The following is an 11,254-nucleotide window of genomic DNA, read 5'->3' on the forward strand; positions in this document are numbered from 1 at the left end:
TTAAAAGGTGAAATGAGTCACAGGCAGATATTTTGGCTATAGAGCTAATATTAGTAATAAGAGCCTTCAATATAAGAAAATGTCCAGGACTGATACTTGTCATTGCAAGAAAACTGAGTGACATCATTCTCCACCACTCCAAACAAGGAAGACCTTTTACAGCCTTCATCTAAAACTACCATGTTCTTTCTGCTTAAGCTGATGTCAAGGTGAACTAGTGATTTTCAAAGACTCTGCCCTTCGATATTGCCATCCAGCTGTCTGATGTGGGTCACATACAGATCATCCCTGAGAAACTCTGAACCGAGGCAGGAGGCACCTGTGACAGAGACTCTATTGAATATCTAAGATGTCTTGACCCATCTTTGTACTATGAAGTGCTGTCCAATGGTGGGGATAGGCCTGAGTGGTTCAGCCATCCCGGAGAGAGCGATCCGGCAGCTCACAGGATCTGCCTGCCTGTCCTGCAGGAGGTCTGCCGGTCTCCTGCAAAACTTTTTTTTAAGAACTAGTTATAAACTTTTAAAGAAATTGCAATATTTTAGGTAAAGTTTGCATTTCAAATATTCTCTGAAAATATGCAGCTGGGCAATTTGGAACCTGCATTTCCTCACAGTAACAACCAAGGGTTGTAAGGGGACAGTCCCCAACATCCCCACTGCCCCATGTGTTGCCCCTGCCCAGCCACAAGGCCGTCAGCTCTCCCATAGGCCGACACCTTACCCTCCTGAAGGGTTGGCCAGGGACTACGGGTGAGACCTGTGCCTTTGGAACAGAGTAAAATTAAAAGGACATTGTTTTGAATGAACTAATGCCACACTCCATCTATGTGAGGTAACCGGTAATAAAGAATTTTTCATGTACAAAAAAAGCCCGATTGTGGTGACCCTAACACCCTATTTCAGAATGGCAGAAAACTTAACTTCCCTGAACTAGTCCCATTTCTCATCACACAGCACCTGTCAAGTGAGTCACGGGCACAAGGCCCCTCCACCCTGCTCTGCCCAGTCTTCAGCCAACCCCAGGCCAACTGTGAGGGGATTCCTCTGAGGGAAAGTTATGAGCCATATGCTGTTTTTTAAGTGTTAAGTATTCCTTGTTGCCCACTGAAATAGTGCCAGTGTTCTATTTGTTAACAAAATGTTCTTGATGAATGTGGGAAATTAAAGAAGAACAAGAAAGAAGCATGAAGTATTCCAGGAGCTTTTCCCTAAAACATCAGTTGTGAGAGGAGCAAGGAAGGGGAGCAGTTGCCCAGCTGCAGGCTAGGGGCAAGTGTGCCCTCTGTAAGGGATCCATCAACAGTAATAAAACCGAGTTCAGCTTGGTCTGCTTTTTCATTATGACCAGTGCCAGCAATGTCAACTGCACTCTTCCTCCCTTCCCCATTTTGGGAGTGTCTGTGTGTGTCCACAGCTTGTGGCAGAGGGCCTGGGAAGTATGTCCGGAAGCAGGCGGCAGGAATGGGCAGCATGAGGTCCCACAGAGCCTATGAATGCCCTTCGGACACTGGAAGATGAACTCCCGTGAAGAAGTGGTTCTGTTCATTGCTGCTCCAGGGGAACAGTTAATGCCAGTGTGTGAACACCACTTGTGGGCAGCCTCAGAGCACGTCAACGACCTGACCAGCAATAATGGCACGAGGGGTAGAGTTCCCAGTGCCCAGGAGTCTTCGGACGGCCAAGGGTCACCTACGGAGGATGTAGCAGACAGCATGCTGGCCTACCCGTCTCCATGTAGGAGGTTTCATGGATGGTGCTGCTGGGATCTGGGTTCACTGGCCGCTCACCAGACGATTCTAAAGTCTGGCTCCTCTGCATTTATTTTTCCTAAGTCTCTTAATTTTCATTGAAGGGAACAGACCTCAGTGGCCATGAAGATTGTTTGGTCTCGAGGTCCTGGTTGGCAGGACCCGTGTCTCATCTCTCCTCAGAGCTGGCTAATGGTCAGCACATGGCTTTGCATAAGATTGACACTCAGTTCACATTAGCTGTGGAGCTGAGCTACTTCATTTGCCTTTCCCTGGTCAGGGCTCCACCAGACCGTTTGGAAGATGCGGCCTGGGGACCATGTATGCGTTACAAAAATTACAGATCTTTAAGCCTGGAGGAATCCTGGGGTCAGAGATGTCATTTTTCAGCTGAGGAAGTGGAGGCTCCACGGGGGACCAGAAAGGACACAGGATGCCTATTTCAGTAGCCGTCTGAAGCCCTACTGTCCAGCGTGGGAGCCACTGGGGGCTGCAAGTCCCTGAAACATGGTGGGTCCACATTGTGATGTGCTGTGAGTGCAAATCAAGTGCTGGATTTTTAAGACCCAATATAAAAAAAATTCAAAATTTCTCATCCATGTTTTATATTGATTTCAAGTTTAAATGATAATGATTTGGACATTTTTGGATAAAGTATATTAAAATTAATTTCACTTTTCTTTTACTTTTTTAATGGGGCAACTAGAATATTAAAAATTATCTATGTGGTTCACATACTATTTCTTCTAGGCAGTGCTGGTCTAGAACAAAGCTTATGTGTGTAACTTCTGGTCTCAAGTCCCTCTGCAGGACAATAAACTGTTTTAACACATACTTACTTTGATTTTAACTTTTGTCTTGAAAATGAATGGAGATGAAAGACAAAAGGTTTTTGCTAATGTTATAATTTGGGTGCTATCACAGAACCTTCTGAATTTATAGACTTGTGAATGTGCCTAGCTGGAGTGCATGTGGTCCCAGCATGTGCTCTTCGACCTGGAGAAAATAAAATGAGCGAATTCACTGTATTCACAATAGGTCTGTCTTCAGGAAAACAAAAGTCTCATTTCCCTGTTTAATTTCTGATGTTTCCACCATTCTTAACTGTACTAAAATCATCTGTGATGTGACTAAAATTTTTAAGTACAAGAAATCAGATAAATACTCATTCCATGGAAAATGGAGTTGCTTTTGCAAAGCATAACAATGCCCATGAAATTACTTTAGTAACTGTTGCTATTATGTCAAACCATGGATATTGTTACTGTTAAGGATAAAAGCTTTCTTTTAAAAGGTTTATTATGGGAAGGATTCCCCCGGCCCCCAATATTCATATGAGTTTTACCAGCAGTTCATTAAAAAACAGTAGAAACAGACTTTTTTTTTGAAAATGCAGGTGACCTTAAAGCATCAATTTTTAGAGTGAGGCGTGAGCTATTTGCCTGTCAGCTTATCCAACTGAGACCGTTGTACTCACCAAGCCGCTACCTTACCTTTGTATTTTTCTGTTTGAGTCCTTAGAAGCTCTGTACATTTTGTCTCTTCCTCCTGTATTTCCAGATGAAATCGACATTCTGGGTGAACACTGGTCACCTGGTCAAGGTTTAAAAAAATGCCAGTAACTAAAAATTTCACCATTAAGGGGAAAGTTAAACAACACTTCTACAAAACAAAACAGCTCATGGTTCTAAACTGTTCCCCAAATAACACTCACTTAAAAGCAATCACCTTCATATTTCTGGCACAGTTATTTAAAAAAAAATTACTTTGTAAAGAACTCATAACACAAATATAAACCTAATAGAAATTTTTTTTTTCTGAGCAGGAAAACAACTTACTAACATAATACATTGTATGTTGTTGGTACTAATTTGGCCAGCAGCAGAGTTTTTTAATCCAATGATCTTTCAATATTTGAGTCCTCCATTTCATAGCCCTTGATTTAATTAAAGTACATACATGTCTACTCATAAGACTATTCTTAATGACCACACGCTATCCCCGGACACCAGCACTCCTCATCTCAGGACAGTCTCTGTACTCACTGAACAGGGCGCTAACGGGATCACTATCTGTAGAGCCTGCAGGTCACATCTGAAACTTTAGAATTTGGCGCGAAGAAGATTTTCAAAAAGATTAGAGGGGTAAGCAGGGAGAGGAAGAGGGAGCAGGGTGTTATTTATCACTAAACAAGAGGTGGGTGATTTCCCATCGTGATCGGTCACAGGAACTAAAGTTGCGGCACAGATAGTGATTAGTATTGCCTATTAATGTGTGCAAAAGACAAAATTGCACATTTCAGTCTTAGAATAGTCTCTGATCTCTGTTTTTATGAAAATCCAACGTTCTCTTTTTTTATTTCTCCCCACCCCAAGGACTCAACCCTCCTGTGTCTGAACAAAATTCTACTTTTCCTGTAAGACTATCATACTCTGGGTATGTTATGGCCGCCTGTATTTAATTACCCCACTATCAAAATGCTTAATTAGGACTCTCACCAGGAATAAAGTTCCTAAACAGAATTAAAAGAAGTAAAGGCTGATACTTTTGCCACATTTACCCTCAGTTTTAAAAAGACACAAAGTTCCTCCTCCCAGGCTCATTACTGGACAACCACCAACTGTTAGAAACTCCTGGTTTCAAACGGACCGTACTTTTCCTATATGAACAAGTCAATGGTCTTTAAGTTTCAGAATTGTGAAAATTATGTTGACTTAAAAAATGTTTGTCAAGGTATAAAAAGACACTATGGTTCCTGACATTCTTTAATATGCAAAGCAATGACTTACTTTGGGAACTCTTAGAAATCAAAGCTGCATTAGCCAGAATAATTCCTGGTACGTCTAACAAACTAGATCTTTCAAAGCATTAAAATTACTAACAAGGGTCTTCTTAAACCTCCACTCCTCTGAGGGAGGATAGACCTGGTAACCTTCATACCAGGCAAGGGAGTTTCGTAGGTTCTCACCCCCTAAATAATGAGATATGCTCAGCAATGACAACCTCCCTACACAGCTCTGTCCTTGGCTTCACAACCTCGGAGGGGCTATGAGTCCAGAGGGCCGGTGATGCGGCTGCGATACGGACAAACGAGCAAGCCCGGCTTCCGCGTGGGAGGAAGGCAAGCACCCGGGTTGACAATTTCCTTCGAGTACAAGGAAGAATTCCTGAGAATTCGAGAATCCAGTCATGCAGCCCTTCAACAAACCACTGTTGAGTGTGTTATCTGTTCCAACAAGGGTGAGGGAATCAGAATATTTCCGGAAGGAAACTTTCTTCAGCCACACCGTCTCCCTCCGAAACACACTCAAGCAAATACAAACCAGTGACAAGTACAAGGAAGTGGAAGGAGAAGTATTCAGTGACAAGGCAAACTCCAATTTCCCTCGGGAATGTGAAGCCCGCGCAGGTGGCCGCAGCCCTGACCCCTGTCTCTCGCTCGAGGCGACGCGACGGCCAGGCACCGCCAGCCTCACGCCTCGGGGAAGAGGCGGCCGAAACCAGCTCCTCTTTGACTAGCGTCTTGGAGGAAACTGGATCCTGCTTCTAGCAAATCCAGGGCGGCAGACGGAACCGACAAATGCATGCTCCCTGCCCGAGTCCTAGCTCTGACCCGCTCCCCAGACGGGACCCCGTTCCGGACTCCGTTTCCGACCGCGTTCCCGACCCCGGACCCCCGACTGCGACCGGCCCGCCCCGAGCCCAGCGCCTGGACGCGGGAGGGAAGCGCAGCCGGCGCGAACCGCGCTCCTCTCCCCGGAGGGAGGACGCGTGTCGGGGTGGAGGGAGGGAGGGCGGGGGTCGCAGGACGCACTCACGGGGGCGAGCAGCCAGCCACAGCAGGTCAGCAGCGCCGGCGGCAGCAGCGCGGGCGCCCTCATCGCGGCTCGGCGGATGCCAACATGGGCCGAGCCGCGGGCGCGCACCCCTGGCTCCGGCGGTCGGAGCGCCACGCGCCCTGCAGCTGCCGCGGGGCTGCTGGAGCGCGTGGGCCGGCCGCCTAGTTCCCTGCCGGCCGCCGGCCCTGGGTGCACCCTGCGCCCGCCGGCTCCGCCCCCCGCGCCCGCGGCCCCGCCCCGAGGCCTTCCTCCCCACGGCCCCCAGGTCTCCCTGGGTCTTCCTCTCGGCGCCCCCAGCTCCTCCCCTCCCAGCCCCGCGCGCTCTACCCCCTCCCTGGGCCCCCGCGCTCCCTCCCTCGGACCCGCGTCCCCACCTCGCGCCCCCTCCTGCCAGGTACCACCCCCTCCGGCCTTACCCCGCGCCTTCCGCGGCTGGAGGAGCGGTGAGGAGACGAGCGCAGGTAGGCGAAGGGCTTGCAGTGCCAGCTAGACTCCAAGTGGAGAGGTCAGGGGAAGAGCGACTTGGGAGTGACCCTCTTTGGGAACAGGGAAACGGGACTCCAGGCGTGAACCGCCATGGGTTTGCACCTACTTATGTCCTACTTGTTAAATAATAAGCTAAAGACGCCCAAGAAAATGTCAAGAAACCCAGTTAGGGTGGGTGTGCTGCCTTCGAAGCCAGTGGGGTTGGGTTGGAGCAACTGAAACTTAAGAAAAAAATTAGAGTGCGTTTGGGTGTGGGCAGACTTCCTGTGGCGGTGGGTCCTGCCTGACTCAAGCCAGCAAAGCTATTCTGTCCTCCAGAGTGGCTCCTGCAGAGGGGCTTGAGACAGAAATGGGCATTTCCAGAAGCATCCTGTGGGCTCCTAACATCCCAGAGGATTACTTTAGCATTAGAGCTAGTTGCTATCCAGCAAATGGAAAAGCATGTAGAAATGAAAAGTGAAACAGGTAATTTTTGTTGTGGTTTTAACTTTTCGTGTGAAAATAGTTTCAAACTTACACAAAAATTAGAATAAGAAGAGTACAAAGAATACCCTTTTACCCTTTAATTAGATTCAGCTATTAAAGTTTTACCCCATTGGCTTTTTATCATTTGTGTCCTCTCTGACCACCCTTACCCCTCCCCACATGTATCCATTAATATCTATCAGTCGTCTGTCTGTCATCTGTCTACCTGTCTGTCATCTGTCATTCTCTCTGGTGGGGAGCAGTATTACAGGCCAAGATCCAGGTGCTCTAGGTGGATGCAGTGTGGGCTCTGGAAGCTTAGTGACCTTGGGACCAATTTGGTAAAGATTCCTTTTACTCACTATTCAACCCTGGACAGGTCAAGGGACTTCTCTGAGCTATATGTCTATTTGTAAATGAGAATAATGATGCCTGCCTTCCACCTCAGAGGGTGGTAATAAGAATCAAGATCATTGATGCACGCATACATGTTTTGTTGTTGAGGGCCCGCACTCTAAACATTACTACATTGGGTTCAGGACAAGACCCAAGGTGTCTTCCCGTGTAGGAGTTCATATCATGGGAAGTAAGTGTGAAGGTAATGAGACGCAGGCTAATGGGAGAAGGAGGAGTCGGCTTCCTCTGGGAGACACTGGAGGAGTCGACACCTACATGTGACAGGTTAAGAAGAATGGTTATGAGTGAGAGATCAAGGATGGAGATAGGAAGCATCTCAGAAGCACCAAGGAGAAACGAATGTGCTGAGAGCATCAGAGAAATCAAGAAGTATGGCCAATCTGGGAGGCTTGAGAACCTGAAAGATCATCTTGACCCAGTGGAGGACAAAATCAGTATTGTATGAGAGGCAGAATTATATACCCTCCAGATGGAATGAATGCACAACAAAATGTTCTTTAATTCTGACTGTTCTTACCTTGTTCCAAATTCCCACTGATGTTGGGATGGGCGGTACTGTCTGTTTTGGGTAAGCCCTCACTCTCCCAGGAATTTTCCCACTTTCCTTGTAGGGGGGCCTATGTGTTCTCAGGGCTGAAGGAGGGGTTCTTCCACGGGTGCCTGATATGGTAGACCAGTGGCTTTGTTTCTGCACCTCTGGCACTGGCCTTGCTGAGGTGTGGTAGCCCCCGATTGGCTGTGCTGACACTTTGCAAAAGCCTTGGTCCCTGCCCTGCCCTCTGGTCACAAGGGCCCCACCACTGCCTCCTGCTCTCGGGACCACTTCTGACCACACCTACCCTCAGCACCTGCACCTGCTGATGTTCTGAGGCATCTGGGAGGGGGCAGGGACTGTGGGACACTTCAGCTGCCCTCCCCACCTCCTGCCTGGACACCCCTTCTGCCAGGACCCCCTTGCCCACACAGCACACACTTTCTGGCATTGTTTTTTGCCAGTGGCTTCCCTGGGTTTTTCTGGCTCAGCTCTGAGTGGAAGAACCAAATCTCCTGTGGTGGAAGCTGAGCAGATTAGAAGCTCAGAAACCTGTTGATTTAGTGAAGGGAAGCCTTAAGGCTTTGTGGTTACAAGAGAGTGAAATTGATCAAAACTAAATACTTTCCAAAAGAGAAAAGTAAGCTTTGAATACATGACTCTGAGGTCCTTCTGGTCTTTCTGCTGAGACTAGATGAGTGACTCCGGGGACCACATCTGCTAGGGTGGAGGGTCAGGCCCACATCCCACAAGGACTTTGTTAACTTGTACCTATGAGGAAACTCACCACTTGCTGTATCCCAACTTATGTGTATTTTAAAAGCCTGGATGTTAGAATTCATTAAAACATCTACTTTCTCTTCCCTCCTAAAAAAAACCTGGGGTGTTAGAGACTGCTTTAAGTCATTTGCCCACTCACAGCTGTGTGTTGGGGGGATCAGCAGGTGCTCACAGGAATGCCCTTTGGGACCTGAACCCTGGCCTTGCACTTCATCCATAGAGCACATCTCCTGTGGTTGTGTTCTAAGTTCCTACAAGCACACAGCAGCCTGGCCCCTTGGTGCCTGAATACTCAGGGAACCCTGGAGCACAGATGCGCAGTGCATCATGTCACACAAGACTGCATTAGTTTCCCAGGCTGTGGCGTAGAATTCCTAATATGTGTGTGGCCTACTTCTCAAGGTGCTTACAAAGATAAAAATAAAATATGAGCCATGTGCATGGATGTGAAGTGCTGCCTTAGGGATGTGCCCCCTCAGCCCCACCGCCAGCTCCAGCTCCCTAGGTGGACAGATACAATGCAGCCTCTGGCCCCAGGATGGGTCAGTGGCATCTGGGCGGCTAGTATGCCCGTGCTGTTTCTGGCCCTTCCTATTTTCAACCGTAACCAACCTATCCAACGAGATGGATTCATTCGAGTAAATTCCCCTTATGCCTGTGGCTTTGTAAGACCCTGGCAATCCTCGGCCCTTTTCTGGTGAGGATCTCTTTTCCAGAGAGCAAAGGCCCAGTGCCATGGGATAACAAAAGTCCCAGCTGCTTAATTAAAAAGGTCTCACTACCCTCCTCTGCCCTAGCCCAGTCCTGCACCAGGCCCTGAACCTGGGGCCGGGAGCTGTGCACAGCACGGTAAGGTAGGAGTCTCCTCTCCCACAGGCTTGCCTCCACACCCCTTCACCACTGCAGCTTGGGCATCCTCCAGGTCAGAGGGAGGGGGGGCAGGGAAGAAAGCCCTACTTACTGGCCCACCATGGGCTGCTTGTGAGGCCCGCAGGTCTCCCTTGCTCCCGCCATCCTCGAGACCCTTCAGCTGTAGCCCTTTGGATGTGAAGGATGCCTCCCAGGATGCCTGCAGCTTCCACAGGTTTCGCTTCGACTGGGATTATCTTTCCTCTCCAGACTGTCCTCCTGAAAGAAAGATTTTGAAGATGGTCCATGGGAGTCGACAGCTGGCTAATGGGAATAAAAACGCACCCTTTGTTTTGCCAAATGGAGGCAGCCAGCCAGATGCAGCCTCACCGTCAGGCTTCCCAGGCGTCAGAGTCGCTCCTGCTTCCTTTGGAGGACACAGGCCAAGCTCCCCAAATGGATCTTGAGGTGCTTCACTTGGGTTGAGGGAGGGGAAGCACCCCCTAGCTCCCTGGTGAAGAAGGGCAGTGTTGAGCACAGTGGGGTCTTTCCTCTGAGTCTTGCCCTGCTGGCCTCCTTCTCTAACTCAACTTGGAACAGAGCCTTTGGCGTCACTCCCTTGGCAAATCCTCTGTCGATGGCCTAGCACCTCACTTTGAAATGTGGGCTACTTTTCATACCTTTCCGGCGTTTGAGTTTAAGTGCTGACATAACTGGCTGAGTCGCCTTTGATGTTCTTTACCTAGCTCTCAGCTGAGCTTGGCCCAGAGGCCTTCAGAAGAATCTGAAGAGGGTCTGTCCCTTGGGAATCCCCCAGAGTAAAAGGAAGTCTGGTGATGGTGTGTAAGATGCATCTGGAAAGATGTGATTTTGTAAACAGAGCATATTCTTTCAAGCAGTTACATGCTCACAGCAGAACTGAGTGGGAAGGATAGAGTTCCCTTGTCCCCTTCACCTTTCCACCCAGTTTTCTTTTTTTTCCCTTTAAAATTATTTTTATTGAATCATGAATGTACAACAGCTTCTTAAATCTACACACGCACCTACATTTTTTTAAAGGAAAAATCTTATGTTTTATTATGCCATGATCCTGGCTAATAGCTTTTCAAAACTTTGAGAAAAATCTTTGAAAAGGTTTCCCATGTCACCTGAAACATACAAATTTAGCATTATCAAAGAAGGAATGCTTCTACACTCTTACAAAGATCACTAGAAAGAAACAACAATTAAAAAGCTAAGGAACTGTCTCAAAGGCTTTTTTTTTTTTTTATAATCCTTCCTCCACAGTAAGGTACTGTTATGAATCCAGTCCATTCACAAAATGGCTCTCTGCATCTGCTCTGGTGTCCTCTGTCATATCACTGCATACTTACACATGACTGAGATAAGGGTTTCCTTCACACTGTTACTTCAGTAACCTGAATCTGTTCTGTTACCTCTGGGCTCCCACCCTCTCCTGTGTGTAGAGTGAAGCCCATACAGATAGGGAGAAGCTCAATATCGGCTTCTCCCTGCATAACCCCACAGCTTCCACTGCCTCCAGGACCCTAGTTTCCTCCACCATATGGTCTCCCCATGTTCCTGCTACCACCAAAGCTTCCACTCGTCATTGGACCACCAGTAGAAGGTTGCTGGTTATAATTTCCAAACTCATTGTAATTCCCAATTCCATAATTTCCTCCTCCAAGGTTGTCATAATACACCCAATGTGGGGCTCAAATTCACAACCTCAAGATCAAGAGTCACATGACTGAGCCAGCCAGGCACCCTGGTTTTCTCTTTATTAACATCTTTTACTATTGTGGCACATCATTGAAACTGGTTAACCAATGTTATTAACTAACATCTATAGTTTACTGTCTCCATAGTTTTGCCTTTTGCAGAATGTCACATAGTTGGCATTATACAGTGTGTAGTCTTTTTAGGTTGGTTTCTTTCACATACCAACCTGCATTTAAGGTTCCTCCATGTTTTTTGAGTCTTGGCCACCCAGGCGCCCTCAACACTGTCCTGATAACTGTAGTTTATAATCAGTCTTGAAGTCTTACCACGCTTGTATTAGTCCTTTGACTTGCTTCTCCTTCAATACTGTGTTGGCTAGGGGCACCTGGGTGGCTCAGTCAGTTAAGCGTCTGC

The 11,254-nt window shown here is 47.7% G+C and overlaps 1 protein-coding gene across 2 annotated transcripts in view; it reads right to left on the bottom strand.

Annotated features, from left to right (window-relative positions):
* VIPR2 (vasoactive intestinal peptide receptor 2) overlaps positions 1-5,758 on the bottom strand; it is a 66,372-nt gene extending 60,614 nt beyond the window's left edge. For both annotated transcript variants that reach the window (XM_027573744.2, XM_027573743.2), the window contains exons 1-2: positions 5,569-5,758; positions 3,244-3,343 (exon numbers count right to left, since the gene is read on the bottom strand). In XM_027573744.2, the coding sequence (XP_027429545.1) occupies positions 3,244-3,343; positions 5,569-5,631 (163 nt within the window). In that variant the 5' untranslated portion in view covers positions 5,632-5,758. The remainder of the gene's footprint in view (positions 1-3,243; positions 3,344-5,568) is intronic.
* Between the last annotated feature and the right edge of the window lie 5,496 nt (positions 5,759-11,254).

Source organism: Zalophus californianus, chromosome 12 (genome assembly GCF_009762305.2).
Source record: "Zalophus californianus isolate mZalCal1 chromosome 12, mZalCal1.pri.v2, whole genome shotgun sequence".
NCBI lineage: Eukaryota > Metazoa > Chordata > Mammalia > Carnivora > Otariidae > Zalophus > Zalophus californianus.